Source organism: Marmota flaviventris, chromosome 5 (assembly GCF_047511675.1).
Source record: "Marmota flaviventris isolate mMarFla1 chromosome 5, mMarFla1.hap1, whole genome shotgun sequence".
NCBI lineage: Eukaryota > Metazoa > Chordata > Mammalia > Rodentia > Sciuridae > Marmota > Marmota flaviventris.
In genome coordinates, this window is record NC_092502.1 from 13,561,315 (window position 1) to 13,589,036 (window position 27,722).

Sequence of the window (27,722 nt, forward strand, 5' to 3'; positions counted from 1 at the left end):
CTTTGGAAGAGCCGCTTTCTACTCTACAGAAATCTTTTGAGATGTCACTAAGAGATGCTCTAGCTGGGAGCTATGGCACATGCCTCAAATCCCAGTGACTTGGGAGGCTGAGGCAGGATAAAAAGTCCAAAGCGGTGGGGGTATACTTCATTGGTAGAGCACCCCTGAGTTCAATCCCTAATACAAAAAAACCCCAAAAGTACCTCTGCTGTTAGGTTCTTAGGTTACTATTTGGGAATGTAACACCCAAGGAGGCACTAGACCCCTGGATCGTCTTCAGTTCTCAAAACCACTCAAGAGGTAAGCCGAAGCTCCCCATTCTGCTATTGAGAAAACTGGGTCACCAGGAGGTTTTGGGTTGCCTAAGGTATAATAGGGTAGGGTTCAAGCCCAAAACATTGCTTCCAAAGCTGGCACTGGAAACCATTTGCCATATGCCCCCCCCATGAGTCGAGGCCAAGTTGGATCCCGTCTTGGGAAGTCCAGGGAACAAGGGTGGCCGCGGAGCTTGCGCTGTGCTCTTACCTCACCCACCGTGATTCCTCCCTTCTTGCTTCGTGTGGAGGAAGGCGTGTGTGAAGAGTGAGAATGAATGGAAGCGCCTACAGAGGTGTTTGTGGCAGCTCCCCCACACGTCCTTGCTCTGTTCGGTCCAACATTTCCACTAATTACACACCATGTGCTCCCTCCACCCCCAGTGTAGTCTCTACTCCTCACACCGTGACACCCTTACACTTGGCATCTCCGCCCCTCCACACATGCCCTGGAAGCCTGCACTATGCATTACCCTGGGCTGCAAGGTGTTGCAGAAACACCCACTGAGCTCCTCCATACACTGTGAGTCACACCTGGACATGTGTACAGACTCATGTGCAAACCAGGGCTCGCTAGGCATAGGCTGTGGGCTCCCCCCACATGGGCAAGTGTGCGCTGTGTGCTGCAGGTCTGCACACGCCACGCAGACCCTGTGCACCATACCCTGACCCACAGAACACAGTCGCAGTACCTTCCTGAGCTCACTCCTCAGGTGAGGCCTTCACCTGGCCTGTCCCCTCTCTCTGTGTACCTGTGGCTTTGGCCTCAGGATGCTCAGCACACCTCACCTGCTGGGAGAACAAAGATGCACCTAGCCACGGAGACTTCAGCAGAGAGCCAAAGAAGGAAACGGGCCTGGCAGCTGGGTGTTGCTGATCCTGCCTCTCCAAGCAGCGCCCTGAGGACTGCCCAGCTGGGGGCTGGTGGACATCCACACCTTCTCCCTGGAAATGCTTCAGAGTTCTTACCACATCCCCACCACCTGCCCTCAGAACATTATTCTGGCACCACCAGCTACGGTCAAGGTACTCTGTTTCGTGGGACTGTGAGATCCCCGGCACAGGGAAAGGACAGGAAGTAGGAGATAAAACATGACCCTGCACCTTGGGCTCTAGCATCCCTCCTCAGTCTCAGGGGAAAGTGCTTGGAGATTCCCTGATCCCTCTCTACTGGGCATGGTGTCATTTCCATTGATATGGAAATGAGGCTTCAGGAGGCTGCTCCTGGCTGCAGAGGTGCCCACAGCTGCTGTCAGGAGGGCTCAGGGCTCTGCCTTCTCCCAAGCAGGGTGCAGCTCCCAGGGACTGGGGGGAGGAGCATTCTCTCTTCCACACTAGGTTCAAGAATCCAACCACCTAAGAAGTTCCTGAGTGTTGCAGCCAGAACAGAAGGAGAATCCAGGCAGCTCCAGGATTCTTAGCTTGGAGCTGCTGCTTGGATGAACATGAGAGGGCTGATAAATTCATCGGCTTTACCAGAGGACGGCAGCTTCTTCCTTCTGAAAGTTGGCGTTTGGGTTTAGGGATAAATGAGGGCAAAGGGGGTGGAGACAGAACACAGTAGAGGTGGTCCTCACCTTTCAAGGAGACGCCTGGCAATATCTGAGAGGCTGTCATGACTAGGGGTGGGGGTGGATTGGGTAACACTGTTGTCCAGGGGTAAAAGTCAGGGATGCTGTCAAATCCTACAAAGCACAGGACCGTGCAATCTTGGCTCTCAACTGTCAGTAGGGCCAAGATTGACAAACACAGCCCCAGAACCAGGACTAGACAATGGGCAGAACCACCTCTGCTGATGAGCTTGGTCCACAGTGACAGGAACACCTGTCTCCCACATGTGGGAGGCGGCAGACAAGGATCAGAGTGAAGGAACAGGGGCCTTCTAGCCCTACACTGACCAGATGTCCTTCTCAGGGGACAGGTTCTCTAGGCTGGAATGCAAGCTTCTTGCCTTCCCAGAGGAAGGGAAGTGCCACAGGAAGTGTCCTGGGGTGGGTGGGTCAGAACCTTTGTGGGAAGCCCCTAGAGTTCAGATTCAGTTCCAGTCCTCCCAATGCACTATCCGTGCACCCATCCTGTCCTTTGTAGCTAATCTCCATGAAGGGGGAGCCTCGGGCCCCTCCCCGCTCTTCTCTTCCCAGCCGTCCATGTTGTCTTGTTGGTTGGTGTTCTACACTAGGCTCTTTCAGAATTCCCGCACCTGCCTTTGTCTCCTGAGCACCTGAGATGTCTCAGGCACTATTGAGGACAGAATGGATCAAAGCATGCTTTCACTTGACACTTGACACATCAGCAGCTCACAGGCTGTTGTCTAGACGGCTATCCTCCCTGGGGACACTACCCATTGCTCAACTGTTTATGGAGTTTGGGTCAGTTCAAGGTCTTCTGAGCACTAGATGGAGGCTTCTCTGTGGCTCCCTTGGGTGCTGTAAGGATGTAGGTTTGTGGCTGCTGGCAACCACCTTCTCTGCACACGCAATAAACATCCCAAGGGAAGCAGAATGGAGAGGTGGAGCAGAGACAGCACCTTTTGGATATCTTTGGAGCCCAGAATCCAGCCATGTCTGGTATTATTCATGCCTCTGGACTTCTGGGTTTTGCTTTGAGCTGGGGTTCTGACACTTGCCTCTGAAAGTCTTCTGGTTAATACAGTAATGCTCTTGGGGACATGAGCCAGTCTGTGTTCACCTTCTCCATTCCCTCCACTCCAGCCTTTGGCAAAATAGATGTATGATTGACCCCCAGCCAATGGAGGCAGATTCTCTCTGGCCAAGAACTCCTGTATCAAAATAAAATCTGTGTGTATTTCATTGAGATAAGACTCAGATAAGGGCTTATTGAGGGAGTGACCTGGGAGTGGAGATAGTAGACTGAGAGCATGAGAAGAATTTGCAGCCACCTGGGAGGGGCCTAGTTGGGGTTTGATTTGCTGTGAAACCTCCTGAAGTCTCCATTTTCCCATCTGTTCCCAACTGTCTCGTGGAGTGCTTGGGAAGTTTAAGTAAGATTAATATGGGTGAAAGTTTCTATGAATACATAAATATAAAGAGATTGCTTTTGCTGCCCCTGGAATTGGGCTCAGAGGGAGAAGGGACCTGTGGGTTCCTTCTCTAAGGTGCGCACAGAGGGGCAGGGCCCCACCCTTAGTTATCACTGAAGGCTGAAAAGAGCATCAGTATAGCCGGTCATGTCCTGCTCTTGTGACTGGCTGAGCATCATTACAGCAGCCCTGCAGGGTGGCATTTCACCTCCATTTCACAGGAGAGGAAACCAAGCCTGCAGAGTTTAGTAAAGAGCCCAGGCTTAGCTAGAGGGAGGGGAGTGGTTGAGATTTAAAATGCAGTTTCTTTTTCTGCTTCCAAAGACCATCACTCAAAAACGTTTCAGTTTTTGGTAATAATTGCTTACCATTTCATGTGCACATATTCAATGCTAAGCATTTGCCTTGCATTTCACATACCTCATTTTCATTAATCTTTCTAAATAATCCTATACAGTAGGTATTTTTAGCTTTATGTTACATATAGGAAAAAGCAAGGGTCAGGGACATGAAGAAGTGTTGAGACGTACTCAGGCAGTTAGTGGAGGTGCTGCGCTCAAAATCGGGCTGATTTTGGGAATCTTGGGTCCCCGAAGCCAATCCCAGAGGCCCCTGGAGCAAGTCCTCCCCGGGGCGGGGCTCTCTTAGCAGCCTCCTGCCGCCTCTGGTCTTCCCACCTCTGCCCAGGCGCCCAGGCCGGCTCCAGGACGATTGTCTGGGAAACGTTGCCATCTAGTGGCCAAACAGCGAGCCAACACTTACCGTCAGGTGGCGCGGGCTTGGGAACGGGACTTTGGCTGGCGAGCGGGAAGAGCGCGGCTGGGTGCTGTCCACAGCCTGTCCACAGCCTCAGGGTGGACGGTGGGGCATGGGGATGGGCGTGATCTACCAGAACTCACCTGGCCTCAGGGTGTTGTCCTTTCACCTGGGTGTGGTCCCCTTTCCCTCAGAAGGAGAGGGGAAGTTAGTGCCTGACCTGGCTGGAGTGAGGCCTCTTGGAAGGTTAAGGTCTGCCCTTGGTGTTCCACCCACGTAGACTTGGTCCCCAACTCAGAGGAAGCTGCGGAAGCTCCCCTCTCTTCCTGTATGGAATCCTGCTGGGCCAACTGGCCTCTCCTCTGTTGTTCTCCGAGTTCAGGCCCTTATGTGGACATGGCAGAATCTCCCAGGCCCCTGTCCTTTCTGTCCCTCCTCTCTCTCCCCCTTATTAATCAAGAAACCCCCTAACTGTGTCTCTCTCCATTTTCAAGACTTTGACATCGACCCAGGAACTGTCCACCCTCCCAGAGAGCCTCATGTGGTGGGCCTGGGACCTCCACTGAGAAAGCTCCCAGGATTCTCACTATCCTCCCTCCATTCTCTCTTTCAGTCTTTCTTTCTTTTTTTTTTTTTTTTATGGTGCTGGGGAGGGAACCCAGGATCCCACTCATTCTAGGGATGTACTCTACCACTGAGCTGTGTCTCCTGCCTGAACCAGGGGATTCTCCCATGGAGCCCTGCTCCAGCCTTCTGACCTCGGCAGTCTACTTCTAGATTCATTCTGGATGCTTTAGCACCTGCTCTAGTTCCAGTCTAGAGCATCGCTCCCATATTCCCTACCAGTGCCCAGTGCAGATGCTCAGGGAGGGAAGTTGCCGGTTCTCTGCTTCTGGTGGGCTCCTCCCTCTGCATCAGCTCAGGCCCCACTGGGGCCCATTGATTGACTTGCAAGTTCGCCTCACGCCTTAGACCAGGAGATTTTTGAAGCATGTTTTATTTATCTTTATAGTCCCAGCTTCTGACACTGCCAGGGACAAAACTGTGCTTGATGACTGGCAACGCTGATGAATGCCTGCACGAATGTCACCTGCTCAGACAGCCAGTCTTCATGTGGCTGAGACTCTTGACCCCTTAGATGTCACTCTTTCTGAAAAGCCCTCGAGGCTGTGAGCAGGGTCAGATGCTGACAGTACTGGTTCAAGTTCCTCTGCCTGGGCTGGGGGAAGAGAGCTTGCTCTTGAGGAGGTGCCAGGTGTGAGGAAGGGCCTCCACCTGGCCGAGCCCCTGAGGCTCATACCCAGTGGGAATGGCTCAGTTCCCACTCACAGGAAATCTTGGAACAGTTTTAAAAATAATAAAACCATATATTAAGTACTTCCTGTGTGTCAATGATGCAGTTGATACTCATTTAGTCATAGCAGCCGTCCTGTTCCCTGAACCAAGGTGGATGTTTCTATGCATCAAAGATAAATTTTCCTTGTATTAACCTACATTGGGTTTATTTGTTGGAGCAGCTGAAGATATTTACCATAAAGAACATGCATTATCTTACCTGGTTCTCAGAGTTTCTTGGGCTTTTTGATTCTTTTGTGGTGCTTGGGCTTGAACCCAGGGTCTTATGCATCCTATGCAAGCACTTACCACTGAGCAACACAGCTAGCCCTGTTCCCACACTCAGGGAATGAGTCAGGATGGGTTCTCAGGCAGAGTTCAGGGTCTTAATGAGCTCTTAAGCTGCACTGTCTTTCCAGAATTCTCTACCAGTTTGTCCTGGTCATTATAGGACCAGCCTGAGGTAAGGCAGCCGACGATTTTTCATAGAAAGCTGTTTCCTTTTTTCTATATTTTCTGCTTGCATTTCAGCAGACTGGATGAAGCCTAGAAGCTCTGGCCGCATGAGCTCACCTTGTCTCCTGGCCTGGGATCAATTCCTCCCGACCTCAGTGAGCTGCTGCGTGGAGGCAGATCTCCTTGAAGGTTCTGCCACACCAGGACACGAGCTGTCCTGCTGAGCTGTTCTGTGGGCCCCTCCTCAGTGGTCCTGACCCCAGGCAGTCCCACCAGGGAGCCCCCTGCTCCTGTCCTCTTCAGGGAGCCTGCCCACCTGGGCATACTGTGGAGGCAGGCTGTGTGGCCCTGCTTCTCACAGGGAGGTCCTCTCAGCCACTTTGATTTCTAATGAGCTTGCTCTTCTGGGAACACCAGCAGGGTCATGGTTGCAAGCCAGCTGGCCCTGCTTCTCCTTCCCCTTCCACCTGTGGAGGTGAACTCTGCCTGGATGATGACAGGAAGGGAGAGGGATGCAGGCCTTGGGAAGGTCTCAGAAGACAGACCAGGCACCAGACTTCCTGGAGAAGCAGTCAGACTTAGAGGGCTTCCATCTGATTCCACCACTTACCAGCTGAGTGACAACTAGCCTCAGCGATCTCACCTGCCCAGCGTGTGATACTGGAAGCTCATCCTTGCCATCCACCTGCCCCACTCTCCTCCATCTCTCTTCTGAGGTCGAAGTTAGCTTTATCTCCAGTGGAAAGGCACCTCTGCCTCCTCCTTCATCTCACCCACGTGACTACATCAGCTGCTTCTCTGTGATCTCTACTCTGCATCCAGAGCACTTGTGGATGACATGAAAACTAATGCACTCCTGCTGCTTTAATGATAAAACCAACCTAGTCTGTCACGTGTGTTTTCTGAGGCCCACCGGCCTCCGCATTGTTTCTCCTTGGCCTGACCCTATTCCCCCACCATAGTCCCTTTGCATATCCTGCCTGGGCTCTGGAATATATTCTCTTTGCTTCACCTGGCTAACTCCCACTGAATTGTCAGACCTCAGCGACTTCTGTGACATCCTCAGTTGAGGTCACATCCCCTGTGACGTGTTTCCATTGCTTTCTAAATCTGTCCTTGGCACTGAACGGCCCTGTCTTTCCACTTCTCAGTGTCATTCTTTGCCTGCTGTTGACCCATTCTTCTGCCCAGAAGGTTCATGAGGTCAAGGCCCCTGTTTGTGTCTACTCACCTTCCAAATCCCAAGAACATAAGTCCAGCACCTGGCATGTGGCAAGCTCTGAATAAAATGCAGTTGAATGAATGCAAGGTCAGCTTCCAAGGAAAACATGGCAGCAGAGCCCGCAGCACCATGACTGACACCAAGTAAGATCAAGTTTTCATGAAGTACAGAGGATCCTATCCCAACTGTAAGAGAGGTGCAGAACAAAAATTCATCCACCCCCAAGTGCTCTTCTTACTTGGGTTGCTGCAAGTATGCAAGTTTTGGGATAAACTTAAGTAGGCTGGAAGAAAACACACACACACACACACACACACACACACACACACAGTCTCCAGAGGTGGTGAGCAGAGTCCCATTAGTGTCTCAATTTCCTGGTAGCATCTTCCAGAACTAGAAAGCAGTAGCATAGTGGGGCCTGAGTATCTGGGGAGGGCTGGGCCTGATGGTCCTTCCTGCACACCAGCACCAACCCCCAACTTTTGTCCCCACCAAAGGGGGTCAAAGAGGCAGGCAGAGAGGACTCCAGAATGATCAGAGCTGCTTGGAGAGCATCAAGACACTCTAAGAAAAGCCCCTCCAAGCTGGGCACAGTGGTATACCTCTGTAATCCCAGTGATTCTGGAGGCCGAGGCAGGAAGATCACAAGTTCAAAGCCAGTCTCAGCAATTTAGTGAGGCTCTAGCAACTGAGCAAGACTGTCTCAAAATGAAAAAAAATAGGGCTGGGGACGTAGCTCAGTGGTTAAGTGCCCCTGGGTTCAATCCCTGGTGCCATTAAAAAAAAAAAAAAAAAAAAAAAAAAGGTCTTCTAAATGTTCAAAGCAGCACAGGCTGAGCATCCCGAATCTGAAAATTCAAAATTCAAACTGCTCTAGAATCATATTTTTTTAGCATTGACATGAAGCCAAGCCACAAGTGGAAAATTCTATACCATGAAACTATTTTATGCCTAAAATTACAAAAACTTACTGTAATAACAATAACCAGGCGTGGTGGTGCTCACCTGCAATCCTGGCAGCTTAGAAGCCCGAGACAGGAGGATTGCAAGTTCAAAGCCAGCCTCAGCAAAAGTGAGGCGCTAAGCAACGCAGTGAGACCCTGTTTCTAAATAAAATACAAAATAGGACTGGGGATGTGGCTCAGGAGTCAAGTGCCCCTGAGTTCAATCCCAAGTACTCAAACAAACAAAACTATTGTATAAAATTCACCTTTAGGTGCTGTGGATGAGATCTATCTAAGATTTCAAGCTTAGCATTGGATCTCCTCCTGCTAGGTACATGCTCCCTGGGGAGACTGAGGCAGGGGGATCGCAAGTTCAGGGCCAGCTGTGGCAATTTAGCAAGACTATGTCTCAAAACAAAAAAATAGAAAGGGTCAGCAGTGTAGCTCAGTGGTAGAGTGTCCAGGCAGTGCCCTGGGTTCAATCCTTAGCACTGGGGGAAAAAAAAAAGATATGAGTCACATCCCCAAGACACTTCATTATGTATAATCAAATATTCCAAAATCTGAAAAAAACCCTGAAGTCCCAAACACTTTGGTTCCAAGCATCTCGGGATGCTTGGTGTCTCAGCAAGATCAGAGCTGTTTGGGGACCTCAAGCGCCCTCCCTTTTGACCATTTCAAAGCACTTCCACAGAAGACCAGTGTCCACAGGAGTTTTAGAGACTTTATTTATGTATAAACCATTTAAACACTTTGCCATAAATTATCTTTGCCTGTCCCTAGTCTTTGCTTAGCAGCAAATTAAAATTAATATAAAAACTCGATGAACAATTCATACATGTATATTACAAAAAAGTTCCTGTACCAAAGTTCTTATTAGACTTTTTTGTGGTTTTTTTTTTTTTTTGTATTTTTTCTTAAGTTTTTAACATTTTTTTTGTTTTTATTTTTATTTATTTTTTTTTAAATTTTTCTCTCCTCATGGTGACTGTCATGTGATTGTCTCAGTTTCTGGACCAAACAAACACACTAATAATTTTAAATCTGAAACAGTGATTGCGCCTTGCGGCGTATGTATGTACAGGGTGATCGAGTGGTACCTGTTAGCAAGAGTCACAATGCCGCACCTCTACCGTAACTTGATACCCACGAACTACGGAATCTAAACAGACTACACCCTGTAACTGCGTATTACTGTCCACAATGGAATCTCCAAAGACAAAAGAGTATGAGATTTATCTGTAGTGAGTATAGCCACCGTTTTGAATTAAATTTTACACTTCTGCGCTCAAATAAATTAGCTCAGGCCGGACTAAGTGGAGACCCGAGAGGTAAGTGCCCGACGGCATTATTTCGCTTTGACTTTTGATAGGAATTTTTTTTTTCTTGTGTTTTTCTTTTTCTTTAAAAAGTATTCCAGTGCTCACTCCTCCACTTCGCTGCCCCCCCTCCCCAGGCGCTACACACAAATCACCCCCAAAGTCGTGTTTTAAATGCACCTGTATTTGCTTAAAGGAAAACGTCGGAAGCGTCTGTCCAACGAGCAGTCTGAATCGTCCCCAGCTGGTCTGACGACGGACGCCCTGTCAGTGTCTCCGCGTCGCTCACGTGTGAATGAGTGAGGTAATAAGATATGAGGCCTTCCGTCTTCATTGCTTTGTTTTCTGGTCGGTGTGTTTGTTTTGCTGTCTGTTGGTTGCTGTTTGCCTATTTTTTTTTTTTCTGTTCTTTTGTTCCTTTTGGATATTTAGTGTCTCTTTTCTGCGGTAGACCCAGAACAAGTGGGCCATATTTTAGGGGAACTCGGAACATTTTTGTGTGTCTGTTCATTCATTCGTTCATCCGTTTGTTTTGATTTCCTCAGAATTTGCAGCTGGGCTTTAGTGTGCTTCAGGATGAGGGACTTCTTGGACGGTAGTAGCATTTGAACTCAAAAAATGTGAGCTTTCTTGCCACTTGGTCTCCTAAAGCAGCCCAGCCTCCGTGCCCCTGTTAGGTCTTCATCTCCTTAGGAGAGGAGAGCACAGTTACTCCTGCTCAGCCATCCAGACGAGGAATGGCAGCGGGTGACTTTGTTACCTCTTTCCCATCTCGTTCTGTCTTAGGAACTGGATGTTGCTGCTGCTGTCCGCCAGCTCGGGGTACTGCTCCACGGGAAGGACGTAATAGCCCTCGTAGCCCTGCACGCGCCCCGAGCTCAGCAGCTGCTGCTTCTCGCCCTCAGTCCACAGGCGGCTGCCCTCTCGGCCGTCCCTGGCTTTCTGCTGCTCCTTGGCCCAGGCGGTGCCCAGGGCCCTCTGTCTCGCCTGGTCCAGGACGCGGGCCTTCTCTTCGTCCAGGGTATCGGGGGTGAGGCCGTAGCGGATGCTGAGCAGCAGCGTGGAGTACTGGAATTCGATGTTGGTGAACCTTCGAGTCCTGCCATTGACCAGCAGCGTGGGCTGCGACACGGTCACGTTCACCCCGCTCTCCAGTACCTTGCGGCCGATGGTAGTGCCCAGCGTGACCAGGTCACTGTCGGCCGAGCCGATCTTCACAAAGTAGTGGGTGTCCTTGCCCTCGATGCTGTAGTGCATCTTGTCCAGGTAGTAGGCGTTGTTCAGCACAGATGCCACCTTGCGGCTGTCCTCACTGGCGATGCTGGACACACCGGTGGTCACCCGCCCTTCCTTGATGGCAAACATGATACCTTTGCCAATGATGGGCGTGGTGGTGGCAAACCAGTGGCCTGCTTTCTCTCGGATGCTGGCGTGGAGCTTTTTAGATATGACCTGCCCCTCCAGAGCCATGAAGGCCTGATTATGTCTCTCCGCTGTCTGCTGGACGCCTGTAATGAGCTGTGGGCACAAGAACAAAGAGAAAGCTGAGAAGGTGCAGGCAGCTCGTTAGGAACAGCCAGAGAAAAATGCCTGGGACGCCCCAGAGGCCCTGTGTGCCTGTAATACCAGCTAACCTAGTCGGCCTGTTGGAACTCGGACGGGCTGCCAGATCTCTGAAGGGGTGGCCTGTCCATTGGGTAACTGTGCCACTAAGAGATGGTGTCGGAGGTTTGTCATCTCCCCCGAGTCTGTACCTAGGCCCATGCACTTACCGTGGCTCACCACTGTTGGATCAGATTCCCCTGCACTGGGGGGTGGCCACTGCCTTGTGCACTTTAAACCCAGGAATGTCCTGACCTCAGGGCAGTGGTCTACTGGAACGGCTGTGAACCCCACCCATCTAACCTGGCTATTTCTGAGACCAATGGTCTGGAGAATCATTATCTTCTTTGGATAAAGACCTTGCTACTCAGAGGGACCAGCCAGGGAGGGACCACAGAGAATCACCCTCTTAACAAAGTGGAACCTCAGGCCTCACCCAAGACCTACTGAGCCAGGGGCTTACGTTACCTGGACACTCTGGGTGATTTGTATGCATGTCAAGGTTTGAGAAGCACGTGGCTAAGAGATGCGGGCTTTGGGGGCCAGCAGGGAGACCCCTTGGCTGTGCGTGAGTTGTTTTGGATCTTAGCCCTGGTTCTGCGGAGGAAGGAAATCACCCCTGCCTCCTTGGCCTCGAGTTCTCCACTCGAATGGCAACTTGTCGAAATTGGTGGTTGGGGGACAGGCAGGGATAATGGAAGAGGCTGAGCTGGGGAGGTAACGGCACTTAGATAAATGAGAGAAATGATGGCTTTTCATCCACTGAGTGGTCCCCGAGGGGCAGGACTAAGAGAATGCTGTTCCCAATTACCCAGCAGCTCCTCCTCGACTCTCTATAGTTATACAATCTGGACAATTATTCCGAGCAGCTGAGACCTTTCAGACTTCCATCGTGCTGAGCACCAGTTCTGTGGCAGGGGTTTTCCGAGCACCCATGCCCTCTCCTCCCATTTGATTGTGGTAGAGGTCTCAGCTGCACCCAAATTGAAACTGACCACCTTTCGGTCATCACAGAAAGACCCAAGCACGAATTATGTTCTGAAAATTCAATCTGTGTACATTTGGGCCATAAAGCGCCAAGGTTTTATGTGGGGCATAAAAATGTTCTTTAATGGGACAGAAACTGCAAACCACAGTTTTATTACTTCCCATAAAAGCTGAAAGGGTTATGATCTTCTAGGCCGTGCAGATGGTGGGTTGCTGCTAGATTTCTCTGTGCTGTTGTTAATCAAGGAGTGACTCAAGGGTATATACTGAACAGATAATGATACCACAATTAAGGTAATAATTGAGGTTGGGAAGAAATGTGTGCTGCACCAGGTAGATGACAGCACTGACATTCACTTTGTGGGAAGCCCCATGTCTCCTGCACCTTTTATACCCAGCTCCAATGTTTTCCTCTCCTGACCCGCCCTTTGCTGCCCTGTGGTTCTGTTTGCAAAGGGAATGATGGCAATCATTTGGATTCCTGGAAGGAATCTGCACTTACCTGGCCACTCTCACTCGCTTGACTCTCTGACAATTCGTAGGGAGGAGGCACGAAATACATTTTGGCTCTTGGGAAGCCGGGAATTATGTTGCTGAGCTGAAATCCAAACATCACAAGCCAGCTTTTCACATCTATGGTGGAAACAAAAATAAAGATTTCTGAAATCATGATGAATGGAAAGCTGCAAGTGGATGAGAGAGAGAGAGAGAGAGAGAGAGAGAGAGAGAGAGAGAGAGAGAGAATGAATAAAACAGGTGTTTAGGTATGGGGTCCAACAGAGGAGGGAGGCAAGAGCCGGTGAGGTGTCCTGGGTCTGCACAGTTCCAGGAAATAGATGTCCCTCCTGGCTTGGTCAACTGACACACCAACACCATGCCGTGATTAGAAGGCCAGTACTGCAGGGATATAGACTTAGCTTCGATTCCCTTGATGTGTGACCCTGGGCAACTTCCAGCCCCCTCCCAGCCTCAGATGTGAGTTGACATTATAATTGCACCAACCTCATTGAGTTGTTGTGAGGATCAAAAGAGAAAATCCATGCAAAGGACTCATCACGGTGCCCGGCACATGCACCACCCAATGAATGTGCCCTCCTTAATGAAGCATATATTTAAAGGGGCATCTATTACAGGCCAGACAACATGTCAGAAGCCTATATACAATGGCCAGCCAGAGGGATCAGTGATGCTTCTGACCACTGTGTGGGACCCTTGGACCAGGACTGCTGTGTCAAGGCTGGCGCACCATGGAAAGGGGGGTTCCAAGGGTTGGACATGGATGGGATGCAATTTTCTGGCCCGAGACCCATTTTTCTAGGCCTCCTACTCTTCAAGGAGGGGTCAAGAGAGAGCTCTGCATACTCATGTAAGACACCCAACCAGCGGTCAAGATGAAGTCCTTTGCATTGGTAATTACACCACCTGCCCACATGCATTCTGTGCTGAATGTCCAGGTTCTCAGAGGAGGGCCACCTCCCCCCCCCCAGGTCTCCAGGCTTCCTTCTGCAGTGATCAGTATGGAGTCCTGAACATCAGTCCCTAGAAACACTTCCATCTTCACTGAAACTATTGGCCTGGGGTCCAGAAGGACCAGCCTGGTTAAGTCCTTTTATGATGGCATCCCGAGATCATGCATCATAGTCCGTGCCAATACCCTTTCCTGCCCCATCTCTACCTCTCTCAGCTCCTGAAATACTTCCACCAGGCCCTCTGGAATCCATCTGGGTCACCAGGGAAGCCCCACACATCTTCTCTAAAGGTTTCTTTCCATTCTTGCTACAACTGAACCTCTCTCCCTGAGAGCACTGGTCCCCCAGCTTATTCTGTGGGTGCTGGATCTGAAGGTACCATAGTCATCGAAGGCCTCTTGGCTGAATTTCTCAAAGCTGTTAGCTTCTGCCTCACTATCATTCTCTCCACCTCTGATCCATCCTGAATTAATTCTAGTGATTTCTTAGGCAAGTAGGCGGTCCTTCCAACATCTTGGTCTCTTAGTCCCTTGACCTCCTCTCATGCTCTGGACATTCTCATTGCCAATATCTGACTCCTCTCACATCACTTTCGTGAATGTCACCCCTGAGCAGGGCCTCAACTCTTTCTATCCCACTCTTCCTTATAACCTGACACCCTCCATCTTTTGATCGCCCCTGTCTCCCAAGTACTTCCCCCCATCCTCCTGTCCCCTATCCCTCAACATCCTGGCCTTCTAGCCTGCTACACATTTGCTGACCAGTCTCTGGACTCATTCCCTGGGTAGGTTCCCAGATCCCTTGTTCCCTTTCTCACTTCATTGGGTGTGATCACAATATTGGTCAAATCCAGGTCTTTGCCTCGTCCAGGTCTGCACGTGTGCACCTGAAGAAGGCTGGGGAAGGAATCATCACCATGCTGAATGGAGCCACTTGGAATTCCTGAACGCGGACCTCCACCTTGCCTTTCTGCTGCCTGGCAACCCAACTGCGATCCTTTACTCAGCCCTGTGCCTCCCCTCCTGGAAGATTTCATGCCTTCTCACCTCTCCTAAAGCCTCTACCTGCTTTCCCTTCCTGCCCCCAGCAGCTGACCTGGTTTTCTCTTCTCCCTCAACTCCTACCACCATGCAGCTGCCTGCACCTGGTCCCTCGTGCTAGCACTCTAAAGGGGCAGCTGGTAGGCACCCCTCCACTGGGCACTGGGTGCTGACTCAAGGCCATCATCCCAGCACCCCACCTCTTGCCTCACACGGTCTATTTACTTCCCTTCCAGGGGGTGAGCCCCATCAGCACGCAGAGCTGCTGCTCCATGTCCCTTGGTCATTTCCCCTTCTTGCCCTTTTCTCCTTTTGCTATCACCTATTTCTTATTTTCCTTTCCCCAAAGCCTCTCAAGCTGATTCTCCCCTCTCACTGTTTCCCATTCTCCTCTGAACCAGGCTGTGTCTCCACACTGTACTGTCAAGGTCATGACTGCCCTCCAGGTTGCTAAGATTCCCTCATGGTTCTCGTCGAATTTGGCGAGTGGAAAACTTTTTTAATTTTTGGTTTTCTGGAAAAACTTTCTTTTGTTTTTCCTTCTCCTACAAGTGAGTAGCTGACACCTGTCCCTTCTGGTTCCCACCCCTCTCCTCATGTTGGCATGCCACAGAATCACTCTGAAAGTCTTCTCCCTCATCTATACTCACAAACATATTCTCTTATCCAGCCTCCAGGTCAAAGGGCTATCTACATGCTGGTACGATTTATCTACATGCTACTCCATGATTTATGTTCCAGCCAGGATGGCTCCATGAACTCTGAACCTGTGCATATAATTACATTTCCAGTCTGACCTGTCCAGAACTGTCTCCCAATCTTCCTGCCCCAACCAGCACCACCATGGTCCTTTCCATCCCAGGTGGTGATCGCTCTTCTCTCCAGCTGCCACTCTCCACCCTGCCCCCAGTATATTTTTTAATTGGTTCATTATCCAGCTGCCATTCTTTTTTTTTCATATTTTAAAAATTGGTTCATTATAGTCCAACTACCATTCTTGACTCCTTTCTTTCTCTCACTCTCCATATCTCATTCACCGGTAAATCCTTTCCTTAAAAAAAAAAAAGAAATTAGCTGGGCATGTGGCGCACACCTATAATCCCAGCAGCTCAGGAGGCTGAGGTAGGAGGATTGCAAGTTCAAAGCCAGCTTTAGTAATTTAGCAAGGCCCTAAGCAAATTAGTGAGACCCTGTCTCAAAATAAAAAATAAAAAGGCCTGGGAGTGTGGCTTAGTCAGTGGTTAAGTATCCCTGGGTTCAATCTCTGGTACCAAAAAAAAAAAAAAAAAAAAAAAAAACAAACAAACAAAAAAACTGGGGTAAAATTTCAATATTTATAGTCACTTGTCAAGATGATGAATATTATTTTTTGCCACATTCAGGTGTCAACTGTAGTATGATCTACTTACTGATTATTTAAAGAGATAAATTTGCCTGTTCAACTTAGGGAAATCCATTTTAAAAAAGAAACTTTATATTACTCTCATAAATGGGAAAACAGACACACTTATTGCAACCAGAACATAACTATAAAATTGAAACAAAGGAAAAGTCAATGAGATTCAGTACCATTTTGTTAGCTGCTACTAAGGGAGCCTGAGACACACTCGCTCCTAAACAGGGAGATCACAAGTGTCAATGAGGAGCTTGGTACATACCAGTGCCAAGCAGAGGCTGCTTGGTCCTCAACTAAAATGGATTCAGACAGCATGGAGAAGGGACCAACTGTCCCCACTGTTTCAGTGTTATTTAGTATTGCCTCTGTATCCCACATATACTCCCCCCTCATCTTCACTGAGGACTTCCACTGTGGGGACTTCCAAGGGTAGCAAGAGCAGGCCATCCTCAGGCCTTCCATGGTCATCATTTCTCCCAGGGAGCACTCTCCCTAGCTCAGGTTCCTAAGGACAGAGACAGTGTTATGGTTTGGATGTTAGGTGTCCCCAAAAGCTCATGTATGAGACAACGCAAGAAGGTTCAGAGGAGAAATGATTGGGGTTGTGACAGTCTTAATCCAATCAGTGGATTAATCCACTGAGTGGTAACTGAAGTGGTGGGGTATGGCTGGAGGAGGTGGGAATTGGGTTGTGGCTTTGGTGCATATATTTGTATCTGAGTGGAGTCTCTCTCCCAGCTTCCTAGTCACCATGAAGTGAGCGGCTTCCCTCTGCCACACGCTCCTGCCATGATGTTCAGCCTGAGGAACGGAGCCAGCCTTCTATGGACTAAGACCTCTGAAGCCGTGAGCCCTCAAAAAACTTTTCCTCCTCTATAGTTGTTCTGTTCAGGCCCTTTAGTCACAGCAGGAAAAAACTAAAAGAGATGGTAAGAGCTCTCTGCCTTTGTCACCAGGAATTTTTGTGACCATTTCCATGGGGAGTAATAGCTATGCTTCTTCCTTTTCCTTTCTTATTCTATTGCTTCTGCGTCTAAACCCACTTGGAAACCTCTGCCCAAGCTGCTTATCCTTTCTTAGAAGGCCCTTCAGGAACCACACAAGCACTCCGGCTCCTCCTGGAGCCGCTGGTGGTGGTGATAACCTCCCAAGGAGCCTGTGGAGAGGCCGCGGGGAGCTGGTGCCCTGGCCTTCTGGTGGCTGCCCACCTCCTCTCCCATTCCTCATAGCCTGTGACTATGTCACCATGGAGCTCTGGCTCCAAACACGTCAGCGCAGCTTCCTCAGGTGTTCAGGGATGCGAGAGAAGAGAAGACATGAGCGGGGCTGTGCTTCTCACAGGAACCCAACTCAGCTCCCGTGCGCCGGCTGGCCTTTGCAAGTCCAGGGACCCACCATGAAGGCAGGGTGAGGAAGCTGGAGGCTCATCATGAGCACCTTCTAGGTGCTCAAATCCTGTCTGGAGTTCATGGTTTGCTAAAGCCAAGCCAGTCACAGGGGGGGTCTGAATCCGCTTTGGGGAGCAGATGGATGCTACCCCCAGCTCCCCAGAGCGTTATGTGCAGGCAGGGTCTTCACGCCTATCGGCACCATTTCCAAGTCCAGAGCTGCTTATGAATTGTGACCATTTTTCAGGATTCATCTGGGCTGGGCTGATTCTGTTCTTGTTCACTGCTGCAGGAGGTGAGTGCTTTATCACCATTTTTCAGATGAAGGAACAAAGGCTCAGAAAGGTCAAGACATTTGTTCAAGTCAAATAGCAAGTGACTGGTGAGGCCAGATTTGGTGACTGGAGATTTGCTGACATCAGGGAAAGTGGCCTGAGGACTGGGCAAAACTTTCGGCTGGACCTAGGTCCCATTGTGCCCAAGGTTGAGGAGTTTCCACAGTTGCTAAAATTGGAAAAATCCAGGACACTGCAGGGAGCCTCTCAATCTTCCTTTTATACCCTTTCCTCTAATCTCTCTTCATTCCAGATGTACCTATTGTCATGTCAAAGATAACTATGAAACATAACTGTTAAGTTGAGGGAAAGGAATCCTTTCCTGTCCTTCTCTACTGGCTCATGATGGCTACCCTCATGTTCCAGAGCAGGGGTAGGGGGCCACAGGGGTCTTACTATGTTGATGAGGCTGGTCTTGAACTCACAATCCTCCTGCCTCAGCCTCCCCTGTGTCTGGCCAGGCTCTGCACTCTGTTGTTGCCCTTTGCACCAGCATTCTTGGGTGAATGCAGAACCTCCTCATGCCTCGGGGGCTGCCACTTGCATTCAGAGAGATCTGTTTCCAAATAGCATCGATTCTTCTGGGTACTGGAGAGAGCATGTTCTGTTCGTTGCTTTCCTTCTGACTACATCTTAATTACTTCTTCCGCTTAGACTGTGAGCAGCAAGTTCAGCCACTCTGCTAGTTTCCTAAGTGGCAAATTAAGACTAATTTAGCCAGGGTTTACAGATGAGCCAACATTTCAACAGCAGACAATGATTTGGTGTTCTTTGCTCTGATCCACTCTCCAAGGGTCATTTTTTCACCAACAGGTGGTAGCAGGTGTGTCCACACTGGTCTGCCCCCCTTCTCCACCAGGTTCCTTTTCTCAGTTGCACTGCAGAGAGTAACCCCTCTGCACATGGTTTCTCTGACACCATCCTTTATTTTAGACTCTTTCTAATGGTTTCTGGATTCAATTTGGTTGGACTTAGTTCAAATTGATTTGATTCCCACTTATTGAGTCTCCACGAAGCCCTGGAATGAGGCAAGCCATCTTGCCATTTAGAAAAGTCGGCTAATTTCCCTTTTCTTTTTCTAGGGAAGCAGGAAAGTGGCTGAGGTGGTCAGTGAAGCTGTGTCCTGTGAACAGTTTTGTCCGGGCCTTGGCAGCATGGCGTCTCCTCAGCCCTCTCTGGGTTTCTTCATTTGCCTCTGGTTGGTTGGTTCCTCAGGTGCCCAGCACCAACCATGGCTCTGGGAGCACATGCTGTGGGGAAGGAATCTCTCCTCTGGCTAAAGCAGGCCGGGTCTGTCTCCCCATCCATCTATTTCCCTCTCTGGAACACTCTTCCTCTCCCTGCTCCAATTCATAAAGGTCTCTGCACAAATGCCACCTGCTCAGAGAGGCCTTTTGTAAGCACCCTAAGTAAATGAGGTACTTTGCATCTCTCCTGTGCAACCCCTTACTTTATTTTATTCATCTCCACTTATTACTTGATACTTGGTGTGCTTCCTGAGAGGCACTTTGAAATTACAGTGAGTTGGGGGACAAAGTCCTGGGGAAGAAAGAAGCCCTGGCGGAACATCATGGCAGGCTCTCCTGACAAGGTGCTGGGAGAGGAGGGCCAGTGGAGCCAACTTGGCCAGAGCTGCTGGGTCTAAAAGTTCCAGTGGCTTCCGTTGTATGGAGATGTAGAGTTCAACTGGGAGAGGCCTGAACCTGTCAGCAAAGCATCATGTGGCATGAGTTGACCCTTGAGTTGCTGACTTCCTTCATAGCAGGGGACACCAAGGGCAGCCCTGGGCTCCAGGTAGCCACAACTCCCTTTCCAGTGACCCTGGTTACCTGATGTTGATGCGTGGCCCATGTTCAGTAGCTGGGAGTTTCCTGGAATGTGGGGGCCCTGTCTTGGCATCGGCAGGTTAGATGGTCCTCGCCTGCTTGCTGAAGGTTGGCCCTTGGAGGTCTGGACTCTTGGGATCTATCATGTATCTTGATTTCTTTGCTTATTTCCCTGAGCACAGGAGCTTTGTGTGCCTTCCACTTCAGCTCTATACTTAGAACATGTAAGATACTCCATAAGCTGGGCTGAATGGATGGATGGATGCATGCATGCACAGGGAACCTCATCTCTCACTTAACCTGGGTCATCTGCCCTTCTATCCTGACTTTTGCTCAAAGTCTTCCTTCTCCACTGAACCAACCTGGGTCCCATTCCTTCTTTGGGCTCAGTATGAATGGACCTTAGTATGTTGTGTTGAATCTTCCAAATTGGAATTGATTTACACATACACACACACACTTTCTCTCTTTCACACAGTCTTTTGAGAGAAACGTGCTCATCTTGTTCACATGATATTTCCAGAATTTCAGGTGGCCCTACTCTACAAATGCTTTTTTGAATAAAAAAACCAAGCAGACACCTAGACAGTGGCCAAGCCTAACTCTGCCTTCATTATTGCTGATTATTTGTGTGTGTATCTCACCAGGTCAGCCTCTGGAGGTCAGAGGTGGGGTCCCAGGCATCTCAGTGCCTGTGCTAACTCACTGCTTTGCTTTGCTAGTGACAACAATGTTACTGATGTAAGAGATGGCAATTCAGGAACACCCCCTGAGTGCCAGCACTAAATCACCTACCTAATTTCATCTACTTCTCGGGATCACCCTATGGGATGGTTTTTATCAGTGTTCTTAACTAGAGACAGGAACTAGTTCAGAGAGGATAGGCAACTAGCCCAGGTCTCTGGGCTCATAAATGCAAGACAGAAAATTGCCAGCTGCACCGCCCAGGCTTGATAGCTCTGGGGGTTCCTACATCACCAAACCTAAGACTTCTCTCCAAGTTCCCAACAGTTCACTGGGGCAACCACCCCACAGGGAGCTGCTGCCTTTGGAGAAGGCAGATCCTTACCTGTCACGTAGTTCTTCAAATCCAGCTCGTTGCTGAGAGGGTTGTTGCTCTTGAACATGTAGAGGTTGAAGGGCGCCGGCTCCTTGCCCACGTCTTTCCACATGGTGTAGTCTGGGGAGGTCCAGCGCCCTGCCAGCACATCATAATCCCGCTGGGTGAAGTGGACCAGCTTGGTCAGGGGGTCGTAGAGGCCCCCGTGGAAGCCAATGACCATCTGGAAGTCTGGGTTGGAGTCATGGTAAATCTCCCCATAGGCCGTGTACTGCAGCTGCTTGATCATGAGGCCATTGATGCTGAACACGGCCAGGGGAGTCCCCGTGTTGTCCGAGGCCACATAGTACTCCTCTCCACTGCTGCTCTCCATGGCGAAGAGGTGACCCTGCAGGTCGTAGTACAGCGAGGTGATCTCCGAGTTGGAGTGGTTGTAAACGTGGGTGATGCGTGTGGGGTTGTGCAGGTCCGAGTAGAAGTACTGCAGGTGGTGGCCCAGGTTGGTCTTGTAGGATGCGCGCCGCCCCACACCGTCGTAGCGGTACTGCACGCTCCAGCCGCTGGCCTTGTTGTAGGCTCGCGTCAGGAGGCCCTTGGAGTTGTACTCGAAGATGTCCGACCCCCGCTGGCACAGGTAGCCGTCGTCGTCGATTTTGTACTGCACGTCCCCCAGCCTGGTTATCCGGTCGCGCAGGTCGTAGCGCAGGGGCATGAGGCGCACGCTGTTGCCCGGGTTCAGCAGGTGGAGGTTCCCGTTGAGGTCGTAGCTGTAGCGCCAGGTGGGCCGGTCATTGACCGCCACGCTCTGCAGCTGCCCGTCCCCGTCGTAGTCATAGGTGTACTTGGTAGTGTTGGCGTAGGGCCCCAGTTTCAGCTCCCGCTTGATGACCCGGCCCATGCTGTCGTACTGCACGGTCATCCAGTACATGAGCGAGCGGAACATCTCGTACTGCACTTCCTTGATGCGCCCGTGGGTGTCGAAGTGCTTGCTCAGGGTCATCACGGCCGTGGTGATGATCTGGTTGATGTCGTAATAGATGACTCCGAACTTGCCGAAGTGCTCCACCTTGCCAGAAATCTCATCGTAGCGGTACAGGTCCACGGGGAGGGGAGTCTCACTGATGACCGGCTTGATGCTCGCGATCCGGAAGCTGTTGTCGTGGTAGGTGTAGTCAAACCTGGCGTTGATCATGCCTTCCTCCGAGAACCTGTAGATCTGCTTGTCCACCAGGGGGCCAATCTTCCGGTACCTGATGGTGCAAGAGAAGCCCCCGCTTTGGAGGTTGACCATCTTCAGGACACCGGTGGTCTCGTCGTACCCGAAGGTGACAGCAGTACTGTCGTAGACAATCTCCGATAACTTGGACAGTTTCCCATACCTGTAGAACACCTGGCGCCCCGTGCCCAGAAAGGATGTCTTTAGGATGCGGCCATCATCGCTGTAGTCAAAGATGACCGAAGCGTTGCTTTCTGGGGGGTTGTAAATGTTGCGGATGTAGCCAATGGAGGTATGGGTGGACATGCTGTGCCGGGCAACGCTGGGCATGGTGACAGCGTGGAGACGGTCAGAGGAGTCATACTCAAATATGTACTGGCGCTGGCTCTGGAGCAGGAGGACCATGGACTGGAGGAAGGAAAGGGAAAGGGAACATGTGAGTTGGTTCTTCAGGACCAAGCACGTGAATGACAGAATTGATTCCATTTCCCCAAATGTCAATTAAAAGCCACAAAAGATGGGAAGTTTAGAGTTTGCATAGATTCATTCCAGGGGGTGTACCAGTTCTGATGGATCAAGGTGGCTGTTTGGTTACAAACTTGCATTTGTAGCAAGTTCTTGGAGGATGCTGATACTGCTCAGGCATCCCGAGTATCAAGGGCTCGGAGGACTGAGGTGGGAGGCACAGAGTTTGTCCCCGGGTTCAATCACAAAGACCTTGAGATTATTCAGAACTGACTGCCACTGGCCCAGCTGGACACATGTGCTCAAATTTTGTCACTCCTGATTACATCTAGGGGAAAGTACATCCTCCGACTAGAAGCCACTGTAGAGATAAAATAACCTTAGATAGAGCAATCAGGAGATTACTGGTCAACTGTCCAGTACTTTATAGTGTAAGAGAACAGTGTTAGCTATGGACCAAGGGGACTTCAGCCCCTTTCTTGCAGAGATGTAACAGATCTGTCTGAAAGTGACTGATGTAATGAGTTAGTGAAAAAGAGAGGGATGGACCAGTGCTGAGGGGAGTCTACATGAGTGGCCCAGAATGAGCAAGCCCCTGTCTTAAGACTAGATGTCTCAGGCAGCCTTCAAAAGAGTTGGCATATGACCCAACTTTTTTTTTCTTCTTCTTTTTTTTCCTTCAGTACTATGGATTGAACAGCCTGTGCATGCTGGGCAAATGTGTCACTCCCCAACCCTTTTTATTTTATTTTGAATCAGGGTCTCTCTCAATTTCTGAGGGTGGTCTTGAACTTGTAATCCTCCTGCCTCAGCCTCTTGAGTAGTGGGGATTATACCACCATGACTGACTTTCAAAGGGAATTTCCTATTACTGCTGCTCCACCTTGACCTTTTCCAGCTAGAAGCCCTGATTTTGGCATTTCCAGACGTGGACTTATGTAGCAAGAACCCACTGACTGTTACAGTCAACAGGCCACATGGGAGGGTGTTGCTCTGTGGGTTTGAATTTTAGGCAAAATGGCCTACCCTGATGGCTTAATTCAGGTTGAGGTCTTAACAAATCACTGCATTTTCATAAGTATTTCATAAGTAATGATTAGCTAGCTTTGCGCAGTGGCAGTATCGTAGCCAATGAGGTTTATCCGAGGCGCGATTATTGCTAATTGAAAGTAATGATTAGCTGTGTGGCCAGTGGGATGATTCTGTTCACTTCAACATCATTTGCTTTTTTAGTGGGGATAAAATCTGACAATCTACTCTTCTGCTATTATGGAGTGCCTAGCACTTCTGTTCTTCTTTTAATGGTAATAGTGATAAGTTATGAATAACATTTTCCTTTAGAATTTGTCTCCCTCCCAGTGGGGGGCAGGGGGAGGACAGCATGGGGACCCCCCCCACCCCCCCGCCCCCCCGCCCCGAGGAAAGTCAAAGGAAAGAGGTCAAAATGTTTGGTGACAACAAGTGTGCGGGGCTAGCGTCGGAAGAGCAGCGGGGCCCACGGTCAGCCCCGGGGGCGGGTCTGTGCGCCCACCCACCTTGTCCAGGTAGGAGTAGCTCCACACTTTCCCGTCGGCGAACATGCGGGACACAATCCGGCCTTGCTTGTCGATGTCCGTCCTCTCGCTCATGGCCCCGCGCTGAAGGCCAGCCAAGCGCCCGTTGAAGAAGTAGGAGACGTTGACCGCTGCCAGCCCGCTGCTGGGCAGCCAGAGGAAGGGACGGCCCACCTGGTCATAAATGATCCTCAGGGTGAACTTGCGGTGATCGTCATAGATCTTTTCTGTCCGAATGTTCCGGTCATAGTCGATGGACAAGAGATTCCTTCCATGGACCTGGGAAAACACAATGGGCCAGTTTGGAAGGGGCCACCCGGGGAAGGAGCCAGGCTTCTGCAGACCACGCTGCTGGTGGGACCAGGGCTAGGCATGCAATGGAGGAAGAAGCAGCTTGGCTTTACTCAGAGCTCGGATCTCCAGCCTCCTTTAACCTCACGCACGCCCAGGGCCGGCGATAGCTGCAAGGTGAGCAGGAATATAGCGGAGAGGCAGTTTATGAATGGAGACGGCTGAAATGGGCGTGGCTGCATGAGCACGTGGGAGGGCTGGACTGGGCCCTGGTCAAGAGGGGGCCTCAGGTGGAAAGCGTGACGGCAATCAGCACGCATCAGCCATACCTCATGCGTGGACCTGAACGTTCCACCGCCCTGCCTACCTACTTGCACACTATCACCCTCTTTTGGCGCATCCTGGGCTGGGAAGCTGGGGACCTTTAAGATTTCTTATGTGAAAGTACCTAGTCGAACGGGGAGGAGGGGTTAGAAATCCTTATTTTACAAAGAATCTGGGGGCTAGAAAGGTTCCTTCCTATGGAAACTCCTTTATTTTAAATATCTGGTGGAAAATCTTGCCACTGTCAAGGAGGCTGAAGCTCAGCAGGGGGGACCTCGGCAGGACTGGGGAATTCCAACAAAGGGAAGAATGGTTTTACTCAGATTTGAAAGGAATGGGGACACATCCAGACATCATTTAATATTTATTTAGGAGTTGATCTGATCAGAGGAGAAGGGCTGTCCCAGAAGGCAGAGTGGGGAGACTAGACTAGTGAAGGGCAAAGGAGAAGGGGCTCTGGAGACTTGGCGAGCCCTGAGTAGATGGCTAGAGGGGATCGCGATGCAGCGACTCTGCCCACTCTTACAACATAATTGACTGCAAATCCAGACATCCCTGGGGTGGCCGTGGAAAGCACAGTGAGGGAAGATGTAAACAGGCAGGAGGAAGGGACTGGAGATGTCTGCTTCCTTCTCACCTAACCCCAAAGGTTCAGCTGCACTTACTGGTAATGGTGATGGTGGTGATAATAAAGATAACAACTTTATCGTATGTTGAGGAATGGTAGAGTTAGGCATTAGTTTAGGGACTGTGCATCCATTAGTTTGTGTTGATGCCCACAAAGATAACTTGACAAATGAGGAAACAAGGTCGCACAGCAGTGAGGGGGTAGGGTTGGCCTAGGACTTAGGCCTTCAGATTTCAACTGGTTAACCACTTAGACAGTTAAGCAGCCTTTCTGCTTCCTGAACTGCACTTCCATTGAGTGCCCAGAAACGACGAAGAGATGGTAAAGCATTTCCACAACCCATGAGGGCTCCATATTGCAGCTGGTGGGGAGATTAGAAATAAATCTAATGCCACAGACATCTGTATTCTGAGGAGTGCTTTGTTCCTAGGTATGGAACTATCTTTTCAGATTCCTTTGAAGATGGGGTGTCTCGTGAGATGTAGGTGGTAGTTGCTGTTGGGTCTTTGGGGGAAGTCTCATTAAAGGAAGCCGAGAAGGAGGTGACCTTTTGCTCTTCCCACATCCCTCCTGCTCCTAGGTAAAATGCAGATGTCATGGCTGGTGCCCCAGCATTCACCTTGTGAATATGAGCTGATTTTAAGCACGGAAACCTCTGGGATGGTGACTCTTACAGAGAAAAAAGTCTTGATTCCTGTTGACCTTGGTGTCTTCACACAGCCACAAATCCCTTACTTTGAGGTTTCTTTTAGGTCATAAGAAAACCATCAGCCTAAATCTCATTTAAGTGCCTGGTATTTCTAATCTCTATTATTAGCAGTTGAAACTAAATGGATGCAGGTCCTTCATGCTTTGATAGGTGCTGTGCTGGATACTTTAAATAACGTTTCTTCTAATTTATGTGGCGACTGTTATTATATAGGAGCTCAGAGGGCTGGGCAAGCAGAGACGAAGTCAGGTTTCCATGGAGTCAACCAGAGACAATGACAGGCTATGTCAGACGACATCTAGGGAAGAGAATGTACCAAAGCATGGAGATTGGCATAAAGGTGGTGAGTTCTTGGAATCATAAGGAAACTCAGCTAGTGGCGCATGCTGGTCATCCCAGAGACCTGGGAGGCTGAGATAGGAGGGTCATAAGTTCAAGGCCAGCCTGGGAAATTTAACAAGGCCATGTCTCAAAAATAAAAAAAATAAAGGGTTGGGATATAGCTCTGTGGTGGAGCTCCCTGAGCTCAATCCCTGGTACCAAAGTGAAGGGCAGGAAACCCAATGATTTAAGTGGAAGATTTACATTGACAAACTTGCAGCAGTTGGAAAGAACAAGTGAAAGTCTGAGGAGAAGATTTATTTTCAACAAATCCCAAAGTGAATGCTGTCAGAATCATTGGGGGATCTTTCTCCCAAATCAGAGTCGCCATCTTCAGAGCAAAACACAACCTGGGGGAAGACCCCTTCCTCTGGAAACAGAAGGTCGGTTATATGGGTTAATCCATCGGGCCAACTGCAAAACGTCCAGGATTCTTAAGCACATGTGCTTCAGGAGTCCAGCTCAGCACCTCTCCCACACCCGTGGCCAAAGGAACGCTGTGTCAACAAGGAGGGAAGGGTTTTCTGCTCCTGGCCTCGCACTGCACCGACTATTTCCCATCCCTTGTCCATCCACCCCTCCCTCCTTTCCCGTATACTTTTCCTTTTTTGCTTCTTCTTGCACACCCTCTAGGGCCCAGTGCATTTATTATGCTTGGAACACTGCCTGCCTGCAGCCCAGCAGGGCGCCCCTCTGCGGTGTGAAGATGAGATGAGCAGCAGCAGCAGATGAGCATCCCCGAGGACTCCGCCCGCTGCTGCCAGTGCTACCCTAAAGGATCATCCCAGCATTCCACCCCAGGCAGCGCGTCGCGGCACTGCACGTGGGTGGCAGAGACAGGTTTGTGCAATGAGCACGGGAGCTGGGATCCCGGCCTAGAGTGTGCCGTCCTCACCCCCCAGCCGTAGCACCAGCAGGAGGTGGGCGTAGGATGGGGTCTCCCTGGAGCTGCAGTTCTAAAGCATCCACCAAGCTCCGAGAGCACAGCTGCCCACCCACACCACGGGTTCTGAATCGACCTGTGCTCGGAGGAGGGGCTTGTGGCTTGTGGAGCTTCACTAGCTCCCTGGGTCATTCCGATGCAACTCCTGGTTAAAAGACACGCGGTGCATCCATTGTAAGGTGCTATGTTCAGTTATCTGGGTGAACCACAGGTTACATCACACAGGTGACCACAACATCCATGTACACCAGTGTGTATACGTGTACGTTCCCTAATATGCAATCATGAGAGAGACCAATGTGTAGATAGTGTGTGTGTATGTGCATGTATGTACGGGGCTTCTGTTGCAGAAGAGTAAATACCATGCACACACATACACACACACACAGGATGGCCAGGCACCCTCTGACTCCCACCCTTTGCTTTCCTGCCGTCTCTGGAGCTGATGGGGCCTCTGACCCCGGGATAGCAGTGCACCAACCACAGAGACCTTTGGCGCTAATTATTCGCTATTGGTGATCTAGGGTGGGTTTTCACTCCCGAATTCACCAAGAATTGTGTTTCCTGATACCATTGGCTGGAGTTTGCTTTTCAAATGTGCAATTTCTACGAGAATGTCCGATCTTTCTAAGAGTTTAATAAGCGCAACGAAAGCCGAACTGGAGTTGTGGCCAGTCCTGTCATCTAGTCAGAACTGTTTTCTCACGAGGTTGCATCTGGAAA

General features: G+C 50.1%; 1 protein-coding gene and 1 non-coding gene across 7 annotated transcripts in view; one reads left to right on the plus strand and one right to left on the minus strand.

Moving 5' to 3' along the window:
- Positions 1-10,142: 10,142 nt before the first annotated feature.
- Tenm2 (teneurin transmembrane protein 2) overlaps positions 10,143-27,722 on the minus strand; it is an 892,009-nt gene continuing 874,429 nt past the window's right edge. For all 6 annotated transcript variants that reach the window (XM_071612002.1, XM_071612001.1, XM_027938624.2 and 3 more), the window contains 4 exons: positions 23,706-24,002; positions 20,499-22,113; positions 12,478-12,608; positions 10,143-10,904 (listed from right to left, as the gene is read on the minus strand). In XM_071612002.1, coding sequence (XP_071468103.1) covers positions 10,143-10,904; positions 12,478-12,608; positions 20,499-22,113; positions 23,706-24,002 — 2,805 coding nt within the window. The remainder of the gene's footprint in view (positions 10,905-12,477; positions 12,609-20,498; positions 22,114-23,705; positions 24,003-27,722) is intronic.
- LOC139705945 (U4 spliceosomal RNA) lies at positions 23,273-23,414 on the plus strand. Its single transcript, XR_011707673.1, has one exon. It is a non-coding gene; the product is annotated as a U4 spliceosomal RNA (small nuclear RNA).